This window comes from Gopherus flavomarginatus, chromosome 20 (assembly GCF_025201925.1).
Source record: "Gopherus flavomarginatus isolate rGopFla2 chromosome 20, rGopFla2.mat.asm, whole genome shotgun sequence".
NCBI lineage: Eukaryota > Metazoa > Chordata > Testudines > Testudinidae > Gopherus > Gopherus flavomarginatus.
In genome coordinates this window covers 160,110-187,047 of record NC_066636.1, presented here as the reverse complement: position 1 = coordinate 187,047, position 26,938 = coordinate 160,110, and the positions used below count along the sequence as shown (strand labels likewise).

The window sequence follows — 26,938 nt, the reverse complement described above, 5'->3', positions numbered from 1 at the left end:
GGCCAGGGGTTTGGCCAGCAGTGGGCTGACCAGGCTCGCTGGGCACTGGCCTGGAGCTGGGAGAAAAGGCTAGAGCAAGGGGAAACCTCCTGAGGAGAAGTCGTCACTGTGGGGGTTCTGAATCCAGATGGGAGCAGCGTGTGAGCAATCTGCTCTGGCTCAGCCAGATTCTGGCGTTGCTGGGGGGCAGCGCCTGCCTGGGTTGTGCAGGGGTTCTCACCCTGGTGGGTCAATGCGCCTGTCTGGACTGCCTGCTGTACAGTGAGGGCTGTGTGGCAATAGGGCTGGGGCACAGGAACACGGAGAGCAGAGAGGTCAGTGTGATGGGTCCGTGCACCCCAGTGGTGGGGCTGGGAGGCAGCATTGGCAGGGCAAGCGATTCACCTGTTGCTAGCAAGTGAAAAGTGCTGACACTTGGCTCCGTTGGGGCAGGTGAGAGACACCCTCTAGCAAGTGCTGCCATTTGGGATTGAGCCCTGGGTTTCTATCAGTCATGTCTGTAGCTGAGGCCAGGCTGCTCCATGGCACAGGGCTTTCTCGCCATCCCCTGGGGCTGCCGCGGTTCCTCATTAACTAGACATTGGCCCTGAGAGTGGTGAGGCTTGGAGAGGGGAAGGGTTGCAGGAGTGGGCAGCAGGTAGTGCTAGGAATGGAGTGGTGCCCAGGTTTAAAGGGGGGTCTGGTGGTGGAGGATTGAAGCACATGGAGACCAGGGCCCCTGCAGCCTGGGCTCCCAGCACAATGGGCTCAGGGGCAGGATTTGATTACAAGGAATTTTTTAAAATGTATTTAATCAAAGCCCCTTTTCCTGGCATGAGGTGCTTAGAATCCCCCACCCAGCTGTGGAAGGGAATGATTGGGGTGCTGCAATCCTGCCCCAGGAATGGTACAGGGATTATGGCCAGGTTGCTGCATGCAGCAGAGATTCACCCCCTTCTTCCCCCCTAGAATTGTGCAAGGAGCAGTGCAGAGCTGTTTTGCCATCAGAATGGTGAGGAAGCCGGTGCTGCTGCCTTGAACTTGCATGGCCCCAGTTTCCAGGCCGCCTCTCCCAAGTCCTGCCAGTAGCTCTCGGCAGCAGGGTACGTGGCAGCACAAGGGGCACGGCTTTGGTGTACGACTATTCCCAAGACCTGCACTAGTGCTCCGATGGCATCTCCTCCCATTGGCTTCCAACTCCGCTTCCTGTCACAAGGTGAGGCTGTGGCCTGTCCGCACCCCAGAATTGGGTGCAGAGGGGTGATGAGGCGGAGTCATGGTGTGTGAGTGGATGGCCCTGATCAATGCCAGGCTTGATTGTTGGTCACCCCAAGAGCCCCTCCACACACTCTCCCAGAGCAGTGCAGGTGCCAGTGTCTGACCGCTCCCCTGCTTTGTCAGGGAACAGTCAGCCCCGGGGTACAGAGCAGCCTGGGTGCTACACATCCCTGCCAGGCCCTGCAGCGACGACAAGCTGCATGAGGCAGGGCTAGGTCGAATGGGGGTTATGACTTTTTACTCGGGTGTCCCTCAGGGCCCAAGGACCGGCCAGACTTTTCAAAGGGCTCTCAGCATGTCGGGTGCTGCACACATAAAATCCAACCCTTTGCCTAGCAAAATGTGGGGATTCCCAGCTGTTGCAGCCAGAAAGGACTGGCTAACCCAGGCTGCAGAATCCCCACCCTGCAGCTGCTCTTGCAGCCAGCTCAGTGACTGGCGCCACCTCGCCATTTTAAAGACTCCAAGTACTGGAGAACCTAACCCTAACCCTAACCCTAAGCCCCACAAGAGCTATGTGGGATACTCAGCCCCCAGTGCAGGTATCATCCTGACCCCACTAGAAATCAGCTTGACCCTGGAATCAGGCAGATTTATATTCTTGCCAAAATGAAGGCAATAGCCCTATGGCACGCGTGTCGAACGTGGCATGTGAGCTGATTTTCAGTGGCACTCACACTACCCGCCTGGATCATGGCCACCGGTCCGGGGGGCTCTGCATTTTAATTTATTTTTAAATGAAGCTTCTTAAACATTTTAAAGACCTTATTTACTTAACAAACAATAGTTCAATTATATATTATAGACGTGTAGAAAGAGACCTAAAACATTAAAATGTATGACTGGCATGTGAAACCTTACATTAGAGTCAATAAATGACTTGGCACAGCACTTCTGAAAGGTTGCCGACCACTGCACTAGCCTAGCCCTGGCCAGCCCATCCATCTGGGGAGTGAGCCAAACTTTTGGCCTCAATCACTTCCTCTGGCAATGAGTTCCACAGTTAAACTAGGCGAAGCCACTTTTCCATTTCCCCCGCAACCCACCCCCCACACACACACTCCGGTCTATCAGTCCTAAGAATGACCACACTGGGTCAGACCAAAGGTCCATCTAGCCCAGTGTCCTGTCTTCCGACAGTGGCCAGTGCCAGGTGGCCCAGAGGGAATGAACAGAACAGGGAACATCAAGTGATCCATCCCTTGTCGCCCATTTACAGCTTCTGGCAAACACAGGCTAGGGACACCATCCCTGCCCATCCTGGCTAATAGCCATTGATGGACCTATTCTCCATGAACTTATCTAGTTCTGTTTTGAACTCTGTTCAAAAGCACTTGGGGTTTGCTGCAATCACAGCTGAGGGGCCTGGCCCTCAGGCCAAGCCCCTCATAGCGGCAGGCAAAGCCACAACTGGCACTAGCCCCCCGGCCCTGGTTCCATGCCAGGCTGAGCGCCTTGGTACAAATTGCAGCTGGGCTGTCCACCACAGACAGCAATGCCAAGGAGGCAGTGGGTGGGAGAACCTCTGGGAGGGCAGTGGAAACATGCTGCTGACAGGAGAGCAGTCACCCCACGCACCCATCCAGTAACCACATCCTGTCGCCGGTTGTGTAACCAGCCAGCCTTGCTCCTCTTGGTGGAGCCGGGAAAGGGAAGTTAGAGGGGCACAGGGCAGCTGTGCAGTCCGCCCCCCTCATGTCTGTATCTCTCCCTGCACTGCTGGCTCAGCCCAATTCCCCAGAGCCACCGGCATCACAGCTTGGCCTTGCTCCTCCCTGCTGCAGCACTTTGACCCACTGAGCCTGGAGAACATGGCCCAGCCATGACTCCCCTGTGACCTGAGTGGGCAGCACGGGGAGGTTACTGGTGGGTAAAGCCCTGTATCCCTGCTCCAGGCTGGGGGTGGCATGTGCTGAGCCCTGAGTGAGGGCAGCTGGGCCCTGGCCCCACTGGGGTCACTAAGTGAGACTCAGCGCTGGGTCAGACAGTCTGTGATAAGCCAGGGCCAGCGCTGCGGCAGGAGAGGGGTGGCCAGGGTTAATGGGGGAAGGAGGAGACACTTGTATCAGGGCCCTGAGCTTGGGGGACCCCAAAATGTCTGCAATCGAGTGAAATGTATGGGGCCTCAGCCCGCATGCTGTGCCTGGCCAGACAGACACAGGCCAGGAAAGTGGGGGACAGGATCAGCCATCCCTGCGCCTTGGTGCCTTGATGTTGCTATAATGCCGTAGCCTTGGCACTGCGCTGGCCCCTCCTGTGAGCTGGCAGAGCTGGGCCCGGTGGACTCTGGCCAGGCCAGGCAGTTTCAGTGCCACGTTGGAGGGTGATGTGGATGGGCCAGAAGGGAGCCAAAGGACACTTGGTGATAAGGTCCTCGGCAGGCAGGTGGGAGGGGCGGTGCAGCGAGGAAGGGGAGGGGTGGAGAGCTGGCTGTGGGGGGCGGGGGATACCAGGCCATGACAAGCTAATAGGAAAGGCTAGGAGTCTGTCCCCTGCAGTAGGGGCAGTGACAGATCCCCCCACCCAGGGCCGGCGCTTCCTTTTAGGCGACCTAGGCAGTCGTCTAGGGCGCCAGGATTTGAGAGGGTGGCAGACTGCTCCGGTGGACCTCCTGCAGTCATGCCTGCGGATGGTCCGCTGGTCCCGCGGCTCTGGTGGAGCATCCACAGGCATGCCTGCAGCAGGTCCACCGGAGCCGTGGGACCAGCAAACCGTCCGCAGGAACGCCTGTGGGAGGTCCACCGGAGCTGCAGGACTGGGGAGCCGGCCTTGCGCCTAGGGCGCCAAAAACCCTGGCACCGCTTCTGCCCCCACCCTGCAGCCCTGAGACCAGCTGATGGAATGGGGCGGGCTGGGAGCCAGGACTCGGGGGTTCTCGCCCTGGCTCTGGGCTGGGAGTGGGGACCAGTGGGTTTAAGCATAATGGTACTTTAAGATCTGTCATTCCCATTCGCTCCAGATGGACATTTGACCTCAGTAGAGCTGGGCCAGTTTACACCAGCAGAGAATCTGGCCCAGGATGAACTGGCTGGGGGCAGCTGCTCTACTCCCAAAGCCAGGCTAGGCTCAGTCTGGGGGGCAGGACGGGGCTCCAAGGATGTTGCCCTGGATGGATTACAAACCGAACAGAGGTATGCCCCAGGCCTTAGCGCTCTCCTCTGACTGGCTGCCCCTGCAGGCCTGTGTATCACTGCGGCTGGACGGGCCTTGAGAGGAGATAAGAGGGAATTATCTGTGGTTATTGCCTGTCCCTGGGTTATAAATACCGGGAGCAGTGCAGCAGGGCCTACTGGAGGAGACAGGGACCTGGCAGCCAGCAGAGCAAGGTAAGGCCAGGCAGGGCTTGGAAAGGGGCTAAGCAGCTTGTCTGCTTGGTGCAGGGATCATGGAGTCGCTGCTGGACTCAGGCAGGATATAAATGGTGTTGGTTTGTATGGAGAATGGCTCCTGGTGATGGGATGGGTCCCGCCAACCTCAGGCTGGGGCTCAGGCTGTCCGGGCAGAGCCACCCTGTTCTTCAGCACTGGCAATACAAGTGACTGCAGATCCCAAACTGCTCAGCCTCCCGCATGCTACGGGCCCTTCTGAAAAGCTAGACACTTATTTTGGTGCCTAATCAGGAGCTGCGCTTTCTGGGCATCCTGGCGCCCGAGGGCCCAATTCACCCCACGCTGTTTGCATCAGGGTAGAATGCTGCCATCCCAGGTTGCAGCATTTCCCCCTTTGCACAGGTATAAATGGTTTTGATTTTAAAATATCCCCCTGAAAACTCAAAACACAGTGGTGCCTGGTGACCAAGGCCAGCCGCAGCAGAGAGAGTTGCTTTCACCCACAGGCAGGGAGATGGTTCCCTCTGGGTCTTTGTGACCCCAGTTTTACAGGGAGCTACTGGGTGGGAGAAGGCCCCTGGAAAGATTTTAAAGCAACGCTCGTGTCTAAACCCAGCTATGATTGATTAACCTCCCCCTCCCCCCCAATGATTCTAATCAAGGCTGCACAGCTTTCAGTTCAATTATTCACTGTCCATCATCACCCCCTGGGACTGACTCTGTTCCCCCTCCTGCCTGAGCCCAGGGTCTGCAGCCAGGGGTTCCTCACAGTCGCCTCCCGCACTGGACTAGGATGGCAGAAAGAGCTTGTGATCAGGTACAAGGGTTAACGCGTGACAGGAGATGCTGCTGGCAGGGCCGTAAGAACTCCCATCCCAGTCTGCTCCCCCTCTGCTCTAACCTTCTTTCCTCCATTGCACCAGAGTCTCAGGGAAGCTCCCAGTATGAAGCTTTTTGCCCTCGTCCTGATGCTGGCCGTCCTGGCAGGTGAGTGCGTCTTGGTGCAGGCCTGCCCCTGCCCCACTGGGGAAGCCCCATGAGGGATCCTCTGCCTGGGACCCTACACTTAGTTAGACAGCGGTCTCGAGCCGCAGACACACCTAGGCACACATGCCCGCAGGTAGCGAATGGGCAGCATTACAAGGGGGAGCTGGGACGCGTGGTAAACACAGTGGGCTGGGGCTCAGGACTTCTTGGTTCAGTTCCCTGCTCTGCTGCAGACTCCCTGGGTAGCCCTGGAGACGCCCCTGAATGTCTGTGGGCCTCAGCTCCCATCTGTACAATATGGAGAATAATCCTGCCTTCCTCTATTAGGGCAGCTATTCAGGTGTGTGTGTGTGTGTGTGTGTGTGTGTGTGTGTGTGTGTGTGTGTGTGTGTGTGTGTGTGTGTGTGTGTGTGTGTGTGTGTGTGTGTGTGTGTGTGTGTGTGTGTGTGTTGCGCCCGGCACGGCGGGGAGCTCCAGGCTCGGTTGGGGTCTGGGCAGCGCCCAGCACAGTGAGGGCTCCTGATTTCCAACAAGAACCTGAAAATTTCCCAAAGTCACTGTCATAAAGCAACACAGGGAGTCGATTGCAGAGCCTGGAGTTGGCCACAGGAATCCTGAGCCCCAGAGCCCCTCCTTCCAGAGAAAGGTAGTCCTGTAGAGTCCCTTCTCTGAGTCTATCCAGGGTGGGTCTGCAGCCTCCAGTGACAGGGTCTTGCTGGGGATTTCTTTCACCCGACAGGCAGCCAGGCCTTTCTCCTCAGCGATGAGCCCACACCGAGGTTGGAACAGGTCCTGGAAGCCTTCTGGGAGTACGTGGCCAAAGCCACCAGTTCCACCGAGAAAACCATGGAGCTGATCCGTAAATCTGAGCTGGGCCAGGAGATCAAGTGAGAATCCTGCACTGACTTGTGGGGGGAGCCCTACCATGGGGGCTGGGAGCCTCCCATCCTCCCAATGGACCCAGAGAAGATGGGGGAGGTTAGTCGCCCCCCTGACTGCAGGCCTCACACCTCGGCTTCTGGGCTCAGGAAACCCCTGGCCCTCGCTGGGATCCAGCCTGGGTAGGAGATGCCCAGGACGCTGGGGATTCAGCAGCAGCTGCTCTGCTCTCTGAGTCAGAACTGAGCCCATGTCCAGGATGACAGGGCCCCGTGTCCCCACCTGGCCACCCATCTGAGCCAGCCAGTCCTCCTGACCCTGGGGCTGGATCAGAGCCAGAGCCCTATAGAGGGGAAAGGCCCCCATGTCTCATTCCCCACCCTCTGAGTCAACCAGACCCCCGGCCTGGAGCCAGATCAGAGCCAGAGCCCCATAGAGGGAGAGGCCCCATGTCCCCTATTCCCCTGGGCTAGCCAGTCCCCACGACCTTGGGGCTGGATCGGAGCCAGAGCCCCACAGAGGGGGAAGGCCCTGTCCCCCCATTCCCTTCTCATCCACTCACCCGTCCCCACAGTAGCCGCATCAGCCACAGCCTGGTGGCTGCCAACAGCTATGGCACAGAGCTGCAGATGCAGCTGCCTCCTGGGGCCCAGGAGCTGGTGGCCAAGCTGAGCAAGGACGCAGAAATGCTGGTGCAGAAGATTGCAGGGGACCTGCGGGAACTGACCCAGAAGGTGCAGCCATACACTGAGGAGCTGCAGGCTCGGCTGGCGCCCTATGCCGAGGAGCTGCTGGAGCAGGCAGAGCAGCGTGCTGAGACCCTGCGCCGCGGCTTGATGGCTGGCACCCAGGAGTTGAGCGAGAAGCTGCAGCAGAACGTGGAGGAGCTGCGCAGCCAGCTGGGTCCCTACGCCCAGGAGCTGAGCGGGCGGCTGCAGCAGCATGGGCAAGAGTTCCAGCAGGGGCTGGAGCCCTACGTGAAGAAGCTGCAGGGGAGCCTTAGCCAGGGCGTGCAGCACGTCCGTCGCAACCTGTACCCCTACGCCGAGGACCTGCCCCAGAAGCTCAACCCCTACGCCGAAGACCTGCAGGGGCGGCTAGGCTCCTTCTGGGCCTCCTTCCTGCAGCACTTCCAGTGAGGGGCCTGTGCTGGTGGGGAGATGAGAACACAGAGCCAGGTGGGCGGGGGGTGAGACACAGACCTCATCCATCCATGGAGCCCATGGGACTGGGGGATGGGAGCACAGACCCCGTCCGTGCACGGAGCCTTCAGGGGTCACAGGTGCTTGAGAGGGGGCAGCCTCTTCTCTAAGAGCCCCTGACATGCCCAGGGTCCCTGCCCCATCACCCCTAGTCACTCCCTGTGTCTGTAACAATCTCCCAGGGCTCAATAAACCACCCGCTGATTAATCACCCCGTGTGCTGCTGCTGTGGCTGCATCCCTGGGGGAGGGGAGCAGCTGTTATAATCCAGCTCTGGGCTCTGCCCCGGTCCGTGAGGGAGAACGGGCTGACGTGTGAGGCGCAAGCCAGGGGCATGATCATGGACATGTGACGGGGGGAAATAGGGCTGTCTCCTGGGGGGTGGAACTTTCCCCTTCGTAACTCTCCCCATGGTGATCCCCATAAACCTCTCCCCTAGGGCTTGCGCTATCTCTACCCTGCTGTGACCTCCCGATAAACAGCTCTGCCCCATGTTACTCACAAACTTTCCTCACCACGCTGTCTGCAGTGCAGGTCCACTGGCACTGCCTGTGAGTGGGGAGCTCCCCTCCACTGAGCCTCCTCACTGCTCTGCAGCACAGGCCCCCTGGCACTGCATTGGAGCCAGCACTGCCTGTTGGGGGAGCACCTCCTACTGCCCCCACATATACACCCCGCTCTGCAGCACACGCCCCCAGTACTGCATTGGAGCCAGCACTGCCTGTGAGGGGGAGCCCCTCTCCCACTGAGCCTCCCTACTGCTCTGGAGCACAGGCCCTCTGGCACTGCATTGGAGCCAGCACTGCCTGTGGGGGGAGCACCTCCTACTGCCCCCACACATACACCCCACTCTGCCGCACAGGCCCCCAGCACTGCATTGGAGCCAGCACTGCCTGTGGGGGGAGCGCCTCCTACTGCCCCCACACATACACCCCGCTCTGCAGCACAGGCCCCTGCCCCGCCCTGGATCTGGGCTGGGGTCGAGGGGTTCGGAGTGTGGATGGGGGCTCTGGGCTGAACCTGGGGCAGGAGTTTGGGGTGCAGGAGGGGGTATAGGGTGCAAGCTCTGGGAGGGAGTTTGGGTGCTGGAGGGGGCTCAGGGCTGGGGAAGGGGGTTGGGGATGCGGGGTGCAGGCTCAGGGCTGGGGCAGGGAATTGGGGTACAGGAGGGGTGTTTAGCTGCTGTTGGGAGGCTGGCTGAACAGAGAGGGCGTCTGGCTCTGTTTGGCTATTGGGCACATCAGACACCACAATATTTACCTGGCAGCGGGAGCGCCGGGTGCCGAGGGCTGTTGAGGCCTTTATTTAAGGCACCACCGTGACCATATGCTGTTGGCAGTCCTGCTCCGGGCCACGTGGGTGTGCGCAGCACCTTTTGCTGCCACAGGCGACAGTGTGGGGCTACTTTCTCATGACTTTTTTTTTTTTTTCTCTTTAACTTTGCAAATCTGAGGTTCTGTGGGTTGGGGGCCTGATTTCCCTGCTAACAGAGACTCTGCTATTTTGAGGCATCCTTGGGGGGGCGGCGGGACGGGGAGGAATCATTGCTGCCTGTGGCATAGGTGGGATGGGGAATGATGCACCAGCGAGGAATGGGACAAGGGGCAGCAAGGGCACTGAGCTGTCAGAAGGATGGGGACTGGCTGATGTGGGGGAGGGAATATTGCACCTTTTACATCCTGGAGGCTCCAGTGCTAAGCCTGCCCAAGGGTGGGGGATGGAGGCTGGGGAAGGGGGGGTGTCACAGGATGTGGCCCCTCTGTGGGACACTGCACGGACACCCAGGGTTGTGCCCTCCTCCATTTCTACAACAATCCCCATGTGTCAGCCCAGACAGCACCAAATGCGCATCTTGGCCCTCTCCCCCGGACCTGAGGGGAGCAGGACTCCTTCCCATGAGGCCTCTGTGTTACTGGATCAGCTAGCACTGATCCCGCTCGTGAGGCATCCTGCCTCCTCCTTGGCCCAGCCAGCCAGCCAGCCTGAGTGTCTAATTCCCGCCACCCCAGCCTTCTGGAGGGGAGCTAATTAACACTGGAATGAGCAGAGCAAGGCCTCACGTGTTCACACACCCTGTCCCAGGGGCTGTAGGGCCTTATTTTCCCTCTGAACGGCACCATCTCACCAGGAGGGGGGGGGAGGCACTTCAAAAGGGGCGGCGACAGGGCTGTTACTGAACTTGAGTGTCTCGGGAAGTGGGACTTGTTGCTACAGCTCTGTGCAGAACTCAACATGGTGGCCCGGGAACATTTTATACGGTGGGGGTGCTGAAAGCCCCCCTTTACCTCTGTCCATGTCCCCTCTCCCCAGCGCTGGGGCCAGGATCTGGCTGTGGCTCCGGGAAGGGCGGGGGGGCTGAGGCTGGGACCACAGCTGGGACTGGGAGAAGAGCCCCTGGTGTGGGTTCAGTGGCTGGGACCCCATGCAAAACCTGGGGGTGCTGTAGCATGCCCTGCATCCCTAGTTCCCATGCCTATGGGTCAGGGTGGGGCAGTGTAGGGGAAGAGATGGAGCGAGAGCAATTTAGAATATAAGCTGGGGGATGCACTGGGGTGGGGCAGTTTAAAGGGAGCACAGGGGTGGGGCATGTTTAAGGGGGGGATGGCTTAGGGGGAACATTGCGGGGGAGACTGAGCAGTTTGTGGGGAGTGGGTAATTGGGGCCATGCCCCTCTACAGGCCTGGTGACCTCCTGTGCTGTGGGGGGATTGACACCCCAAGCCCTCTTCCCCAGAGATGCAGCAGGACCACACATCACTGCATGATCAAACAGCTGGTTTATTGAGCAATGGACGGCCATATGGGGCAGGGAGCCTGCTGCAGGGTGCCTTACAGAGGAGCTGTCCCCCTTCAATCCTAGGGGATTGCCTTGGGCTCCAGGTATGGACGAGGCCTATGAGGCACTCCCACTGGTCTCTTCACTGAAACATTGCATGAGGGCATCCCAGCGGGAGTTCAGCCAGCCATGCAAGTCCTCGGCATAGGGGCTGAGCTTCTGGTGCAGGTCCCTGGCGTAGGCTGCCAGACCACGCTCGAACTCCTGCAGCCCCAGCTCCTGGGCATAGGAGCCCAGCTGCTCCTGCAGCTTCACCCTAGACGGGATGATGCTGTACACCTTGCTACCAAGCAGGGTCTTGCTATAGTGCTCCACCATCTCCAGCGGCCCCTCGGTGTAGGACACCAGGACAGCATGCAGCTGCGTCTCATAGGGCTGCATCTTCCTCTCCAGTTCCCACAGCTGTGACAAACTTTCTTCCACCGGCCTGCTCAGGTTCCTCAGCTGCTCCTTGGCCTTGGGGGGCACTTTACGGTCTAGGTCATCAAAGAAGTTAGAAATTTTCCCAGTGAGTCTCCATGCCCTGGAAAGAAAGGGAAGCAGCTTAGAGTGACACACCCTGTGGGCTGCTGGCTCTGTCTGACCCCAAGGCAGAAGGATTGGCTGGATTGGGAGGCATCAGGGAGGGGAATGTGGTCCCAGGGCAAGGGGACTGGCTGGCTCATGGGGGTTGGGAATGTGATATGAGTTCTCCCTACCCCTAGTGTTGCTGGCTTTGATCTGGCCCCAGCCCCCAGATCAAGGGCGCTGGTTGTCCCAGCGGCATTGGGCCCTGCCATGCCAAATAATGGACACAATTCTGCCTGAGAGAAAAAGCCCCCCTGCTGAATCGCCAGCGTCCCTGGGGTTGGCCCGGCTAATCCCTGCTGAGCTTGCGGGGCTTGCTGGGCCCAGAAGCAGAGGTGTGGGTCCTGCAGCCAGGGGTGTGACTCTAACCCCTCTGCTCTGGATCCCTGGCATGGATGCGGGGGCTCCCAAACCCTGCCTCCAAGTCAGGGCAGGCATCTCACTCGATCTCCTGGGCCAGCTCGGATTTCTGGATCAGCTCCGCAAGCGTTCTGAGAAGTTGCTCCAGGTAATGTTGGATGGCGTCTGCAATCTGGTCCAGCCTTGGACTGGGTTCCTCACCAAGGGGAGAGGCCTTGGCACCTGGGAAAAGAAAGGGATCCCCACTGAGACAGTGTCACTGCAGGCCCCAGGGCTGCCCTGGCCCGGAGAGACCCACTGAGCTACCGCTCCCTGGAAGAAGGGACACATGGCAACTGCACTAGGATGCGGCTCAGGACTCCTGAGTTCCAACCAGCTCTGGGAGGGGAATGGGATCTAGTGGTTACTGCAGAGGGGCTGGGAGCCCGGCCTCCTGGCTTCTATCCCAGCTTTGCCACAGACTCCTCATAAGGCATTGGGACACTGGGATTGGCAGACTGGATCAGCCCCATGGTTTGTCAAGGCCAGTATCTAGAAGCTGGCACCCAGTGGTTCAGGGGAATGTCCAAGAACCCCGCAGTAGCTGATGTGGGTATTTTTCCTCTTCACCCTAATAGTTAGCACTGGGGCAGCCAGGTTTATGCGCCTCCCAAATCTCTAAGTATGGTCATTCTGGATACTCCCATTATCCATAGAAACGCCTCTGTGAATCCTGTGAAGATCTTGGCATCAGCAACTTCCTGTGACAGTCGTTCTACTGGTTCTGAATTCATCACCTGCACTGCCATTGACTGTCCTCCCTGTCCTAATGGTAGGAGCTGGGGGAACAAAGTATTCTGATCCCCTGCAGTCGATCACAGACCTGCTTATTGGAGATGAGTTCCCTGAGCACCCTTCACCCTGCTGAGCACCTAGTGGATAATAGGCTTCTGTCATGGTACAATTCCCCACTCTGAACCTTAGCGTCCAAAAGATGGGGTACCAGCATGAATTCCTCTAAGCTCAATTACCAGCTTAGAACCTGTAGCACTGCCACCAACCAGGAATTCCAGTGCCTGGTACACTCTGGTCCCCACAAAACCTTGCCCGGGGACCCCCAAGACCCAGACCCTCTGGATCTTAACACAAGGAAAGTAAACCCTTTCCCTCACCGTTGCCTCTCCCAGGCTTCCTCTCCCTGGGTTACCCTGGAAGATCACTGTGTGATTCAAACTCCTTGAATCTTAAAACAGAGAGGACAATTCACCTTCCTCCCTCCTTCTCTTTCCCCCTCCCAGACTCTTCCTGAGAGAAAGTAATCCTGGCACAGAGAGAAATCAGCCTCTCTTTCCCTCTTCCCTCCTTTCTCCCCACCAATTCCCTGGTGAATCCAGACCCAGTCCCCTGGGATCTCACCAGAATAAAAAAACAATCAGGTTCTTAAACAAGAAAAGCTTTTAATTAAAGAAAGAAAAAACAGTAAAAATTATCTTTGTAAATTTTAAAAAAATGGAATAGGTACAGGGTCTTTCAGCTATAGGCACTGGGAACACCCTCCCAGCCTAAGTATACAAGTACAAATTAAAATCCTTTCAGCAAAATACCCATTTGAACTCCTCCCAGCCAAATACACATTTGCAAATAAAGAAAACAAACATAAGCCTAACTCGCCTTATCTACCTAGTACTCACTATTCTGGATCTATAAGAGCCTGTATCAGGGAGACTGGAGAGAAACCTGGTTGCACGTCTGGTCCCTCTGAGCCCCCAGAGTGAACAACAACCAAAAACTAACAGCACACAAAAACTTCCCTCCCTCAAGATTTGAAAGTCTCCTGTCCTCTGATTGCTCCTCTGGTCAGGTGGCAGCCAGGCTCACTGAACTTGTTAACCCTTTACAGTCAAAGAGATATAAAGTACTTCTGTGCTATTAACTTTTCTTATTGTTTATGACAGCTTCTAAGGCAGAGGTTCTCAAACTGTGGTCCGTGGACCATCAGTGATCCGCGAGCTCCACTAATTAGGTGCCTGGACCCTGGAGAAGACGCACATGTAAGGTGAGGGGGTGGCCTTGGGGGGAATGGGGGCTAGATGGGAGGGGGCAGTGGGGTCAGAAGATGGGGTGGGAGGAATTTGGGACATGCAGGGCTGCAGCGGCCAGAGAAAGAGGCGCCTTTCCCCAGCTCCAGGGCTGCGGCTGCCGGGGAGAGACCTCCGCCTTTTCCAACCTCAGCTTGGAGGCTGGTTTGATGGGAGAGATACCCCCTCTTCCCAGCCCCAGCTCAGAGGCTGTCGTGCCTCCTGAGCCCTCCCCACCCTTCCCAGCCCCAACTTGGGGGCTGCCACAGCAGGGCTGAGAGGGCACATCTATTGCCTTAGACAGGTAAGACTACTGATGTTAAAATATGAGTTGTGTGCTTTTATTTGTAGAACAAAAAAAATTATTTTTATTTTTACATAGTGCTTTTATCCAAAGCACTTTACAATAGTTAGCTAACGGTACAAACGACATTTGAAAAGAGCATTAAGTGGTCCGCTGAGACTCTCAGCAATTTTCAAGTGGTCAATGAAAAAAACCATTGTGAACCACTGTTCTAAGAAATAGCCAACAGAGATTTGTCAAGAAGAAATCCTGCCCAGACAGTTCCTTCTTTGTCAGGGTTACTGGGCTAGTGGCCAAAGGGGAAGCTGTAGCTGTGATTATAGCTTGATTTTTTTCATAAGGCTTTTGATACAGTCCCATGTGACATTCTCAGAAGCAAACCAGGGAAGTGTGGTCTAGAGGAAATTGCTATAAGGTGGGTGCAAAAGTGGCTGAAAGATCACCCTCAAAGGATGGTTATCAATGATGCGCTTGTCAAACTGGAGGGGGGTCCCATCGGGTCCCGTAGGGTCCCAAAGGGGTCTGTCCTGGGTTCAGTACTAGTCAATATTTTCATTAATGACTTGGAGAATGGAGTGGGTAATATGCTTAAACATTTGCAGATGACACCAAGCTGGGAGGGGTTGCAAGCACTTTGGAGGACAGGATTAAAATTCAAAACGACCTTGTTGATTTCTGTCCAATTGTCCAATTTATCATGATTAAATTCAATAAAGGCAAGTGCAAAGTACTTAATTTAGGAAGGAAAAGTGAAATGAACAACAACAAAATGGGGAATAACTGTCTAGGCAGTAGTACTACTGAAAAGGATCTGGGGGTTAGAGTGGATCACAAATTGAATATGAGCCAACAATGTGATGCAGCTGCAAAAAAGGTTGATATCATTCTGGGGTGTATTAATAGGAGTGTGCTTTGTCAAACATAGGCGGTAACTGTCCCACTCTATTTAGCACTGGTGAGCTCTAGGTTTACTTGGAGTTGCCTCGGAACAGGGGGCTGCACTAGATGAACTCCTGTGGTGCCTTCCAGGGTTCATTTCTCTGATTCATTGAGGCTGACGGAAAGAGCAATTAAATATCCCTTTTTGTAGTGAGAACTGATACCAGAGAAGCCACTGCCCAAAGTACTCACCAGACGGGCAAGGCCTGAGCAGACACTCAGCTGTGTGGGCCAAGGGGTTTCCCTAGTGACTGATTTCAAATGCAGGGGATGGTGCACTGGTTGGCAGCAGCTGTGTATGTCTGTGTGTATCAAAGGCACAAAGCTGGCAGACAGGGAGAGATGCTTGTTGAGAGCATTGGCCTGGGAGGGAACAGAGCTAGGGCTCCTTGGATTTCTGAAAAAGGAAATCGCCTGCTGTTGTATGTTCCTGCTGTGTTCAGGGAAAAGGAATTCTGTGCCCATTCTCTGTAAATCAAGAGGATTGTACCAAAAACGAGACCTGATTCTTACCACCAATTTGGGGCCTTGCCAGAGAGATATTGTCTGCCTGGTGTAGAAGGGGACAGTACGTTTAGCACATCCCCTTTTATCTGTCTCCTTTTTAGACAACATGCCCAGTGTTTTCATCCTCTCCTCCCAGACCCTGACTCCCTCTCATTGCCTGTCTTTGAGCCCCCACCGATTTGCCAATATCCTTTTTACACCAATGCAAAGTGTTAACACTGGGTGGGGGGGGGTGAATTTTTCCGCTGCCCTAACAGTGTTCTAGTCAACTAGCGTTCGCACCCGTGAGGCACACCACAGTTCTGATCTGGATGTGTCTTACACCAGATGCAAATTGTTTTACACATTAAAGGGTTAGACCAGTGCCAGAAACATCCAATGTAGACAAGTCCTGAGACTCCCCAGCGGGTGTTCTGCCTGATTGAATGGGTCGGGACTCAAACAGAGCGCCTCGCTGAATGCTTAGCAAAGCAGGGTCTTCCCAGAGCTGGGAAAGGCTCAGTTGGCTACACTGTTTCTAATTCATGTTTCCTGCTCCCCCTATATCCAAGCTGCATTCCCTCCGCCTTTCCCCCGCTCCTGTGACCGAGTCTCTATCAGGTACTTCAGTGGTTTCCACTTGGAAAGTCAAAGTTGATTCCTGTGGGAGAGGGTACCCAAAAGATCTGGCTTCCAGGCAGAGGGATCCCCACACATACTGTCAGCCAGCGCCCAATGGGGCAGGCGTGGGGCTGCACTGAGACACACTCACCTAGCACAGACAGGAACAGGACAGCAGCGAGAAGCTTCATGCTGGGAGTTTCCCGGAGAACCTGGCAGGATGGAGGAAAGAGACAAGTTAGAGCCAAGGGGGAGTGGATGGGGTAACAGCCCTGTCACTCATCCTCCTCCTGTCACTCATTAATCTTAGCACCATCCCCACATGACCTGGCCATGAGCTCTGTCTACAGTCCAGTGCTGGGGGTAGGGCTTTGGGCTCCCAGCCCCCAAAATGAAACTGCCTGGGCTGGTGCTGCCCAGAAAGCCCTGATCTGAGACTAAAAGAACAGGAGTACTTGTGGACCTTAGAGACTAACAAATTTATTTGAGCATAAGCTTTCGTGGGCTGAGACTGTTCTATCCATCCCCAGAGCTAAAGCTCTCATCACCTCACAGCCTTCTCTCTGGCCTGACAAATACGGTCTGGCCCCACTCATATCCATTCAGAATGCTGCCTGCTGCAAAGATCATGTTCTTTTGGCCAAAACAATGGGCTCTCTCTCCTCTCCTCTTCTCTAGGGTAGTGTTACACCTCTGACCCAAGCAGCTAATCCAAGTTTGGGGCACCGGCGATGTCCCAGCTGGGAATACAAATTCATGATGAAGTCCGATATTGTCTTGAATGCAGCCTTGTTTATTCACAGAGTGTACAAAGTCCTGCTTCTGCAAACTAGCACTAGCAGGAGGAATGAAAATCCCAAACAATACTCAGAGCTTGTCTGCACTTCAAGCACTGCAGCTGCACCCCTGAAGCATGTAGTGAAGACACTATGTATGTCAGCGGTAGCGCTTCTCCCACCTGTGCAGGTACTCCACCTCCCTGAGAGGCGGTAGCTATGTCCACAGGAGAAGCCCTCCCATCGACATAGGGCTGTGTACAGGGGGAGTTCGGTCAGTATAACTGCATCATTTGGGTTTTCCACACTCCTGAGTGATGTAATTAGACTAATGTAAGTTCAGCATGTAGACCAGGGCTCGGCCAAAGGCCCTTTCCCCATCCAGTTTAAAACTGTCCAGGGGGTTCACAACGCCATGGTTTTAGGTGTGAGGGCTTGTAATTAATGTACCCTGACAGTTATATTAATTGCAGGTGAGTTCACACCCAGTCTCAGAGGTCTGTGACCCGTGCAGTCCCCAGTTTCTCTCAGCATAACAATACCAAGCATAAGCTATTTATTTTCACTTCCATGGCCTTCCCGTCATATCTTCACCCTACCTGTCCAGTTTCATTCAGTAGCAGAACATGAGTCCCCACCTCCAAGGGCCTGTGCTATCCACTTCCATCACCCGCCTGTCCTAATCCTAAGCACGTCCGTGGTGCTTTCTGCCATGGGCCCCTCACATGGGGGAGACGTGCCCTATAAACAGTCACAAAGCAAGTCTCAACCTCAATCTCCACCTTCACATCCCTCCTCAGCACTCACCTTCCCAATGAGACCTACAGATGACACCAGCCAGGCCCAGACCACAGCCTGTCATGTTGATCCCTATTGTCTCCTTGTCTCCTTGTCCGGCTGTTTCCATTCGCTGTATTGTATTGTAAACTCTGCGGGGCAGGGACTGTCCTCCTGTGCTGTGTTTGTCCAGTGCTAGCACACGGGGTCCTGGTGCTACCGTAATACACCTAATGTACAGCGCTAGCACACTGTGGGCCTGGTGCTACCGTAATACACGTAAGGTACAGAGCTAGCACACAGTGGGCCTGGTGCTACCGTAATACACCTAATGTACAGCGCTAGCACATTGTGGGCCTGGTGCTACCGTAATACACCTAATGTACAGCGCTAGCACACTGTGAGCCTGGTGCTACCGTAATACACGTAATGTACAGCGCTAGCACACTGTGGGCCTGGTGCACGAGGATGCTCCTTGGCACTACCATAATTCACCTATTAAAAATAACAATAAGAGAGAGTCAAACACTGTCACTTGTATCAGCTGAATTCATTGCCCCCTCAGGGCTTCCTTGCGTCTTTCCATTCCTCCCCCCCATACCTCTAAGTGCCAGCCTTGCAGCCCCCCTCTATTTCAAGGACACCCTGTATATCTCCCCATTGCCCACCTGGCAGGGCTTCTGTGAGACCTCCATTCTCCCCTCCTCCCACCCCAGGGTCCCGCATTCTCCCCCAAGTGCAATGGCTGTGTGCTGCCACCCCTCCAGCTCCCCACCATCAGCATTTGTCTGGAAAATAATTCATCCAAGTGTCACCATGTTCCATGCTATTGGGATGCTGGGCGGGGGGGTTGTTATGCTGGAAGGAGTTAATGGTACCACCAACCAGCTGTTTAATCAACAGTCAGTTGCAGAGGCTTAAGCCTTGGCTTTGCTATTCAGATGGCAGGAGCTTCATGTCTTCCCCGTTTCTCCCCCCACCCCCCCTCACCCCACACGTGCGCGCTTTTCACTTTTCCAATTTTCCATCCATGCCAAGAAAAGCCCTGAAATTTTGGAAGTGATTGGGTGCAATGTTCAAAAGTTACCCTGTAAGAGACAGACATGGAAATACCACCAAGTCACGCATCAGGTCTTTGCAAGGTTGCTAGCTTTCTGTTGCCCCTCTTGCAGTCCCTTTTCACTGGCTCAGGGACTGTCCTTTTGTTCTGTGTCTGCACTGTAGTGCCTGCCACATGGCTGGGGTTCCTGCACTGCCAATAACACAGAAATATAAGGATAATAACATCAGGCAAACACTAACACAATGCACATGCTGCTGGCGGCCTCGCTGCAGGCCCATCTCCCTCCCATCTCTGATCAGGTCTCATGATCACTTGCTCACTATGAATCATCCTTGCTGACTTGTTTACTGGGACCGCTGATCTCAGCTACAGGGTTCTCCCAAACTGCCTCCAGCTTGGAACCCAGGGCAGAAATTAGTTGCTGCTGCCAGAACTGGGCTCAGGCCCCCATGAGTGTCTGGACTTTGGAACTGAGACCTCCAAAAATGTGGTATGGAGCCAGGAGAACTATTACCCAGCTTTGCCACTGACCTGCTAATCCTTTCACCTTCCTGGGCCTCAGTTTCGCCTCCTCCCACTGCTATTTTAAACTCTTTTAGGCAAGGCCCAGGGACCTTTGGTGTGTCTACGCTGCAGCTGGGAGGGTGCTTCGCAGCATGGGTACCCAGACACCTGCTAGCTGTGCTCAAGCTAACGCGCTAGCAGCACAAGGAGTGGCTCAGGCTAGCCACCAATGTAATGTGCCCAGGGGATCAGAGGCGGGTACTATCTGTGCTGCAGAGCCCACAAGGCTCTTTTTGGTGCACTAGCTCCAGCAGAGCTAGGGTTTGTCTGTTTGCTTGTACTGGGAAGCAGCCTCCGTCCCAGCTGCAGCGCAGAGTTACCCTGTGTGTCTCTGCAGAACCTGGCACAAGATGCTGAGACTTTAGCTCTGGGAAGGGATGGGGGCTAGTGGGTTAGAACAGGACCGCCCGGGGGGGAAGTGGGTCAATTTGCCCCGGGCCCCACAGGGGCCCCGCGAGCCCTGGCCAAGAATCCCTTCCCTGGCTAGAGGCACCTTTTAAATTTTTACTCACCCAGTGGTGGTCCGGGTCTTCGGCATCACTTCGGTGGCGGGTCCTTTAGTGCTGCCAAAGGACCCGCAGCCGCCGCTGCCGCTGCAGACTCGGAGCGCTGCCCGGTGAGGACAAGTGCCGCAGCAGGTGGTGCCTTTTTTCATGTCCACTCCCCCGCTTTGCCCTAGGCCCCCTGAATCCTCTGGGTAGCCCTGGGCTAGCATGAAGGCTGGTGACTGGCAGGCAGAACTCCTGGGTTCTCTCCCCAACTCAGGGATAGGAGTGGAGGCTGGCAGTCAGGACTCCTGGGTTCTCTCCCTGGCTCTGGGAGGGGCGTGGGGGCTGGTGGGTCAGAGCAGGGGGGCTGGGATTCAGGACTCCTGGGTTCTCTCCCCGGCTCTGGGAGGGGCGTGGGGGCTGGTGGGTCAGAGCATGGGGGGCTGGCAGTCAGGACTCCTGGGTTCTCTCCCCGGCTCTGGGAGGGGCGTGGGGGCTGGTGGGTCAGAGCATGGGGGGCTGGGATCCAGGACTCCTGGGTTCTGTCCCTGGCTCTGGGAGGGGCGTGGGGTCCAGTGGGTCAGAGCAGGGATAGGGATGGGAGCCAGGACTCCTGGGTTCTGCCTCTGGGAGGGAAGCAGGGGAGACTTGGGAATCTGGCTCTGTGTGACTGAGTGAGTCACATCTCCTGTCTGTCACTTGACAGCCCCACCCTTTGAAAATGGGGGTGGTGATGCCAACTGGAGTCCCCCCTCCCAAAGATCTGTGGGTGAAACATGCTACAAAACACATTCTCTGGTTATTTATTGTTTCCTTTCCACTTGGGCGCAGGGAAACCATGTTTCCGGGGAAGGGGGTTGTTGACACTAGCAGAGGATCTGCAGTCAGGTGGGGAAGCCGAAGAGAGATGCGGAATGTGGGAAGGAGATGAGGCTGCAACTGGATCGAAGAATGCAGTTTAACAAGGGGGGCTGGAAAGGTGTCAGGAGTTCAAGTGAAAGAGCTGCAGGGGCAGATACGGGCTGGAAATCCTGGCTCCACACCACAGAGGAATGTGCAGAGGTTGGAGCCCAGTGGTCTGTGATCAGAAGCAGAGTCCTCTGCTGACACAACAGTGCTGGGGCTCCGTGCAGAGGTCAACTGGCAGCAGATAAGGCCTAAGCCACAGGTCTGTACAGACAGCAAACTGCAGCCTCAGGGACCTTCCCTCCCACTTTGCAGCTGGAGATATTTACTGGCCAGTAGTTTTCTTCCCAGCAAACCGGGAGGATGCCTGACTTCGAACCGCCTGACACTGCATGTAATAATCCCTTATGGAAAGGAAGGGCAAGTTCAACCAGGCTCCTGCACAAACCTCTAACCCAGAAACCAACAGCATTTAATATAGAATCAGCCTTTGTTATGCAAATAAGTGTCTATTACATAATTACAGCCCCAGGGCAGGTCCCAGTCAGGTGGGTCTGGAAACCAATTTTCTGTTTATCTGTTTGGAAAAACAAACCCTGGAGACATTTTGCCAGTGTCACCATGGGTGACGGCATCACCCTGAACCTGGCTCACACTGCTACGCAGGGTTACCCTGGGTCAGCAGTTGGATAGGAGACACGCTCAGGGAGTGGGTCGCTCTTCCCAGGCAGTCAGTGTTGGTTCGGACACTCCAGTGTGGCGGCTCGGGGAGGGGGGGTGCTCTCCTGTCTCAGTCAGTGCTGACCCCAGTATGGCAGGCAGGGGTGGGGGGAAGGGCACTCTCTGTCACAGTGCAGGGCAATTGCAACTGGATGGAGACCCACCTCGCTCCCCTCTGAGCAGGAGATTCCCAGGGTGCACAGCTCCCTGCCTTCACCCCATTCCCCCGCAAAGCCAGCTGCCTAGCACACCTTGCTTTCCCTTCAGAGCCGGGTAGCACAGGGATTCCTACGGTGCCACTCAGCTCTTTGTAAGCAGCCAACATTCGTCTTAAGGTACAAGCATTACAGAAAAAACCCAAAGAACCTACACGCATGCTAATGAGCTGAGCAGGACCCCCACCCTCCAAGGAACTCTGGCAGGAGCAGTGCCTGTGGTGACCAGCTCAGTCTTATGGGGCCTCAGGTGGCCCAGTCCTTCCAACCTTTCCCAAAGGACTGGGGCCCCCCATGCGGAGCAGGGTCCCCTCTGTTTGCTGGATCATGAAGATGCACTGGGAAAGGAGCTCATCTCCCAAACAGCAGCCACACCCCAGTCTCTGGCTTTTTTTGAGATTTCATAAGTCACCCTCCTCTATCCAGCATGAAGTCTCAGTGCCCCCCCAATCCAGCATGAGGTCTTAGCACCCCCCAAACACAGAGCACGTGGTCTCAGCACCCCCCCACCTCCACACCCAGCATGAGGTCTCAGTACCCCCTACACATGGCACCACAGCACGAGGTCTCAGCACCCCACCCAGCTTCAGCCCCAGATCTCAGAGCCCCCTCCCAGCCCCAAGTCTCAGGCCCCCCCGCCCCAGCCTGTGCCACTTGGACACTTTGTATTCTCCTTTGCAAACAGGACAAAAATGCTGATGTGGGCTAGTGCCTTCGATGTCTGTCCCCAAGAGCGGGGGGGCCCTCTCTCCTCTCCCTCCTGCCCCCTCCCAGTGGGGGGGTCCGCTCCCCGGGGGAGATAAGAGTCCTAGACCTGGTGGGGTGGGGCAGACTGCGCAGGGAAAGGGGAAGAGATTGTGTCTGTCTGTCGGTCTGTCTCCCTCCTCCTCCCCAGCAAGTAGAGGGTTAACAGTTTCTCCAAAGGGGAAGCTATCCGGGCCCCATGCAGGGTGTGTGTGAGGGAGGGAGTAACCTTCGCCCCCTCCAGCTGCATTGGCGAGTTTGTGCTGGCTCTGTCCTCCCCCTACCCCGTGTATTTAAGGCAGCGAGTGGGGCTGGTGGCACTTTAGAGCCTAGGACTAGGAGCTTGTAGAGGTGAGGTCAGGAGGCAATGGAGATACACCCGAAGGAGTAATGGGGTGGTGCAGCCCAGAGGAGAAGGATGAGGGGCAGGGTGGTGCACCCCAGAGGAGAAGGGTGAGGGGTAGGTGGGGTGCAGCCCAGAGGAGAAGGGTGAGGGGCAGTGGTAGCGGTGAGAGGGGCTGGGGGTTGCAGCCTCAAGGAGGCTGGAAAGATACAGGCTTTGGGGCAGGCAGGGTTGAGCCCAGAGGAGTGGGAGGATGGATGGGGGGCAGCCCAGAGGTGAGGGCTGAGGGACAGGATTAGGGATAGAGTGGATGCAGTCCAGGGGGGCAAGGGCTTTCCCTGGGATGGGGTGGATGGCCTTGCAGATGGACCTGGCTTCCTACATGCTGTGCACCCTAGCTTGTATCCCTCGTGGAGGACTCATGAGGGGTGTTAGGTCCCACCCTCCCTGCCATCATTCACCCCAGCCCCTTCCTTCTTTCCCTGCAGGCAAAGCTGCAGCCATGAAGGTTTGGATTGTGCTGCTGGGGGCAACCCTGCTGACAGGTAAATGGCTCGTTCAGTCCGTCTCCACACCAGGGCAGGGCTGGAAACTCCCCTTTGGGTGTCGATCAGGAGTAACCCCATTGGAGTCATGGGAACTGGTTCCCTTTTCATGCACCACGGTGTAAATCAGCAGTGTGACCCAGTGGGTAGGGGTCCTGCCTGGGGACTGCTGGTTTCTTTCCCCAGCTCTGGGAGGGGAGTGGGGGCTGGTGAATTAGTGCTGGGAGCCAGGAGTCCTGGGTTCTAACCCTAACTCTGCTACTGACTTGCCCATGACCCTGGGTGAGTCACTTAGGCTTTGTCTTCATTGTCAAAAGCAGGTGTGTTTCCCAATGGGAGACCCGACCCATGTTAGTTGTTACTATCAACTGTTACCACCAGGCAGTAAAGGCCAAGCCAAGACTGTAATTTTACCATGAGATCAACCAGCAGCAGGGTGCAGTGCTGACCTGCCTAGCTACCTCCCGGTAAACAGTCTGGCACCTTGTCTCCAACAAGAGTGTCCAGCAGGCTGGTGATCCCTGTTGTGTGTTAGTTATTGCACTGTAAAAACACCACCTCTGGGAGGGAAGCAGGGGAAACTTGGGAATCTGGCTCTGTGTGACTGAGTGAGTCACATCTCCTGTCTGTCACTTGACAGCCCCACTCTTTGAAAATGGGGGTGGTGATGCCAACTGGAGTCCCCCCCCCCCAAGATCTGGGCCTCACACAGCTTGTCTGGTCTCTCTCGACTGGTGACCCCTTTCGGGGAGGTACTGTCTCCTACTGTGTGTTTTGTACAGTGCCTGGCACAATGAGGCCCCTGATCCCTGCCAGGATCTGCAGCGCCCGGCACGACGGGCCTCCCGATCCCTGTGGCGGCACCCAGCATGACGAGGCCCCCGATTGCCACAGGGGGTCTGGGTGGCGCCGGCACGACAGGGCCCCCAATCGCCGCGGGGGGTCTGGGCGGCGCCCGGCATGAGGGGGCCCCTGATCGTGGCGGGAGACCTGGGTGGCACCCGGCACAACAGGGCACCTGATCTCAGCGGGGGTTCTGGGCAGCGCCCAGCACAACGGGGCCCCTGATCTTGGCGGGGGGTCTCGGTGGCGCCCAGCAGGATAAGGCCCCCGATCTTGGCAGGGGGGTCTGGGCGGCGCCCGGCATGAGGGGGCCCCCGATCGTGGCCAGGGTCTGGGCGGTGCCCGGCACAACAGGGCCCCCGATCTTTGCGAGTGGTCTGGGTGATGCCCGGCGCCACAGGGCCTCCGATCTTGGCGAGGGGTCTGGGTGGCACCCGGCACGACGGGGCCCCTGATCTCAGTCAGTCTGTGCAGGGCCAGCAGGGATAAGGGGCTGGGTTACATGGACACCGGGTCTGACCCCCCGTGTGGCTCCAGAGCTGCAATGGCCTGGGTTACGCAGGAGGTCAGACCCGACTCTTTACCTGCAAACTCTGCCCCTCCAGGCTGCCAGGCCAACCTAATTGTCCAGGATGAACCCAAGACTAAGTGGGAAGAGGCCGTGACCGTCTTCTGGAACTACCTTTCCAAGGTGGGACACGCCGCAGAGAATGTGACCACCCAGATCAAGAGCTCCCAGCTCAGCAAGGAACTGGAGTGAGTAACCCTGTGGCTCAATCAGATGGGTGGGGCGAGGACACAAACCAGCAGGGGCCTGTGCCCCCTGGAGAGGATGATATTTCTGCTGGGACAATGCTGGGTTTTGGCTAAGTGCTGGGTGCCAGGCTGTGCTGAGAAGCACCGTGTTTGGCTGGTGCACACCACGCCTGTGGGTGTTGCTGCTTTTTGCCATAATGGCGGGTTGGGAGCATTCTTAGAAGAGCATATGGGGGGAATGCCCAGTCAAGGGCCACAACCTGGGGCACAGAGGGGGTGATGTGGGGATCTTTGAGGAGCCCTCAGTGCCCTGATGGAGAGTGGGGTTGGGATGAGTGTCACCATAGCCCTGCATGGGCTCATCACAGATACCATGGCCAGGGTGGGGATGGTGCAAGCCAAGACGCCCCAGCTCTGACTCCCCCGTCCCTCCCCAGCGGGCTGATCACCGACACCATGGCTGAAGTGGAGGTGTACAGAGAACAGCTGCGGGCCCAGTTCGGCCCCTATGCCCAGGAGGCTCAGCAGCGCCTGGGCAGCGAGGTGGCGGCGCTGACGGGGAAGCTGCGGGCTGACATGGAGGAGGCCAAGGGCCGGTTGGTGCAGTACACGGGTGACGTGCGCTTGATGTTCGACCAGAACCTGGAGGAGGTGCGGGCCCGAGTTGGCATGTACCTGCGCAAGCTGCGCAAGCGCCTGGGCAAAGACGCTGAGGAGCTGCGCCGCAAGATGGCCGCCTATGCCGGCGAGGTGCAGGCCCACACTGACCATCGGGTGGATGCCGTGCGCCAGGGCCTGCAGCCTCTAATCGACAGCATCCGTGACAAGGGACAGCAGCATCTGGAAGCCCTGAGCCAGGCCATGGGTGAGCAGAGCCAGAAGGTGCGCGATAGCCTGGGCACCCGGGCCCAGGAGCTGCATGGGCACCTGCAGGAGAAGGCTGAGGAGGTGCGGAGCTCCCTAGACCAGGCTGCTGAGCAAGTCCGCCAGTGGTTTGCACCCTTCCTACAGGACGTCCGTGCCCAGTTACAGACCGTGGTGGAGAAGCTGCAAGGGAAACTCCAGCTGTAACAGCCCCGGCTAACACCACACTGTGGCCCCCCGACAGCCCAGAGCCCTGGCAATCCAGGGGCGTGCATTCCCAGGCCCCCACAGTACAGCCATGCCCACTGACACCAAGCTAGCCACGGAGGTCTGTGACTCCCGCAGCTAACAGGCATGAGTCACTTCACTTGCTAAGCCCGCTCCAGACCTCCCGCAGGGGCCCAGTTCTTCCTTGCCCCATGCATGAACCCCAGTGAATAGCCATTGCCACTCCGACCCTGTACTCACACTTGGGACTGGTGGGACAACCATCGATCTGGTTCTGAGCTGCTTTTATGCATGCCCTGGAGAAATGAGAGGGGATAACCTCTGCCCATCCCATTCTCCCCTCTCTAACCACAGTTGAACGTGATGCCCCTATCCCATCCCTGCTGTTAGATCTCCTGTGTTCACCAGTGCTTCCACCTGCAACTAAATAAATTCCTGCTTTGGGCACAAGGTACCAGGGACCTTTTTCTTCTTTATGACCTAAATTTATGCGACACACACATTCAGATCCCCAGTTGCTGTCAATCAGCCGTAGCGCCATTGAAGTCAGTGGGGCCAGATCCTGGCCAACTGGCATCGTTCCATGGGTCACAGGTGCAAGAAGTCCTCCCATTGCTATCCCATATTGCATTGCTCCATTCAGCATTGACCAATCTGGCCCCCTTTGCTGCCGTCCACTCTCTAGGCTGGCGTATGGATGTGAGCATGGCAGCAAGAGTGTTTACCTCTGTATTTGGCACAGGTATGATCGCTGCTGGAATCCTGTGTGCAGTTCTGGGGCCTATAATGCAGGAAGGATACTGATAAACTGGGGGGTGTTCAGTCCAGAGAAGCACCATGAGAGTGATTAAAGAATTAGCAAACCTGCCTTGTAGTGACAGACTTAGAGAGCTCAAGCTATTTAGCATAACAAACAGAAGGTTAAGGGGTGACTTGATCCTGGTCTGTACTAATGGGCTCCTCAGGTCTCACACGCTCCAGTGGCTGGAAGTTGAAGCTAGATAACTTCAGACTGGAAATAAGGTGCAAATGTTTACTGCCGACAGTAATAAACCATTGGAACAATTTACCAAGGGTCATGCTGGATTCTCCGTCACTGGCAATTTTTAAACCAAGATGTTTTTCTAATAGCTCTGCTCCGGGAATCACTGTGGGACAGGCCAGTGGCGTGTGCTATGCAAGCGGTCAGACTAGATGAGCAGAATGGTCCCGTCTGGCCTCAGAATCGATGAATTCACTGTAAACATGGTATTGGTTCAACTAATCTGATGAGTTCAGCAGAT

At 56.4% G+C, this 26,938-nt stretch overlaps 3 protein-coding genes across 6 annotated transcripts; 2 read left to right on the top strand and 1 right to left on the bottom strand.

Annotated features, from left to right (window-relative positions):
- The first annotated feature begins 848 nt into the window (after window positions 1-848).
- On the top strand, window positions 849-7,862 carry LOC127038291 (apolipoprotein A-IV-like). Of its 3 annotated transcripts, none has more exons than XM_050930844.1 (4): window positions 849-1,195; window positions 5,510-5,573; window positions 6,313-6,460; window positions 7,030-7,862. In XM_050930844.1, exons 1-4 carry the CDS (start codon window positions 1,025-1,027, stop codon window positions 7,589-7,591), a joined length of 945 nt encoding a protein of 314 aa, XP_050786801.1. In that variant the 5' UTR covers window positions 849-1,024; the 3' UTR covers window positions 7,592-7,862. The 3 variants fall into 3 exon arrangements, with proteins under 3 accessions (XP_050786801.1, XP_050786800.1, XP_050786802.1); XM_050930843.1 differs by having other exon boundaries at window positions 7,027-7,862; XM_050930845.1 differs by having other exon boundaries at window positions 1,134-1,195; window positions 4,217-5,573; window positions 7,027-7,862.
- A 2,587-nt stretch (window positions 7,863-10,449) lies between these two features.
- Window positions 10,450-19,581, bottom strand: LOC127038295 (apolipoprotein A-IV-like). Its single transcript, XM_050930851.1, has 4 exons — window positions 19,516-19,581; window positions 15,975-16,035; window positions 11,500-11,638; window positions 10,450-11,012 (listed from the first exon to the last, which is right to left on the bottom strand). Exons 2-4 carry the CDS (start codon window positions 16,012-16,014, stop codon window positions 10,547-10,549), a joined length of 645 nt encoding a protein of 214 aa, XP_050786808.1. The 5' UTR covers window positions 16,015-16,035; window positions 19,516-19,581; the 3' UTR covers window positions 10,450-10,546.
- Window positions 19,582-22,403: 2,822 nt separating this feature from the next.
- Window positions 22,404-26,109, top strand: APOE (apolipoprotein E). Of its 2 annotated transcripts, none has more exons than XM_050930849.1 (4): window positions 22,404-22,427; window positions 22,908-22,964; window positions 24,413-24,563; window positions 25,001-26,109. In XM_050930849.1, exons 2-4 carry the CDS (start codon window positions 22,922-22,924, stop codon window positions 25,632-25,634), a joined length of 828 nt encoding a protein of 275 aa, XP_050786806.1. In that variant the 5' UTR covers window positions 22,404-22,427; window positions 22,908-22,921; the 3' UTR covers window positions 25,635-26,109. The 2 variants fall into 2 exon arrangements, with proteins under 2 accessions (XP_050786806.1, XP_050786807.1); XM_050930850.1 differs by lacking the exon at window positions 22,404-22,427 and adding an exon at window positions 22,519-22,529.
- The last annotated feature ends 829 nt before the right edge of the window (window positions 26,110-26,938 follow it).

Bases quoted from the DNA above. Each gene is read 5' to 3' on its own strand.
- LOC127038291 (XM_050930843.1), top strand. From the start codon at position 1,025: ATGGCCCCAGTTTCCAGGCCGCCTCTCCCAAGTCCTGCCAGTAGCTCT. The intron at 5,574-6,312 runs GTGAGTGCGTCT...TTCACCCGACAG, and splicing joins GATGCTGGCCGTCCTGGCAG to GCAGCCAGGCCTTTCTCCTC. The intron at 6,461-7,026 runs GTGAGAATCCTG...CCGTCCCCACAG, and splicing joins GAGCTGGGCCAGGAGATCAA to TAGCCGCATCAGCCACAGCC.
- LOC127038295 (XM_050930851.1), bottom strand. From the start codon at position 16,014: ATGAAGCTTCTCGCTGCTGTCCTGTTCCTGTCTGTGCTAG. The intron at 11,639-15,974 runs GTGAGTGTGTCT...TTCTTTTCCCAG, and splicing joins CCTGTTCCTGTCTGTGCTAG to GTGCCAAGGCCTCTCCCCTT. The intron at 11,013-11,499 runs GTGAGATGCCTG...CTTTCTTTCCAG, and splicing joins GAGCTGGCCCAGGAGATCGA to GGCATGGAGACTCACTGGGA.
- APOE (XM_050930849.1), top strand. From the start codon at position 22,922: ATGAAGGTTTGGATTGTGCTGCTGGGGGCAACCCTGCTGACAG. The intron at 22,965-24,412 runs GTAAATGGCTCG...CTGCCCCTCCAG, and splicing joins GGGGGCAACCCTGCTGACAG to GCTGCCAGGCCAACCTAATT. The intron at 24,564-25,000 runs GTGAGTAACCCT...GTCCCTCCCCAG, and splicing joins CAGCTCAGCAAGGAACTGGA to CGGGCTGATCACCGACACCA.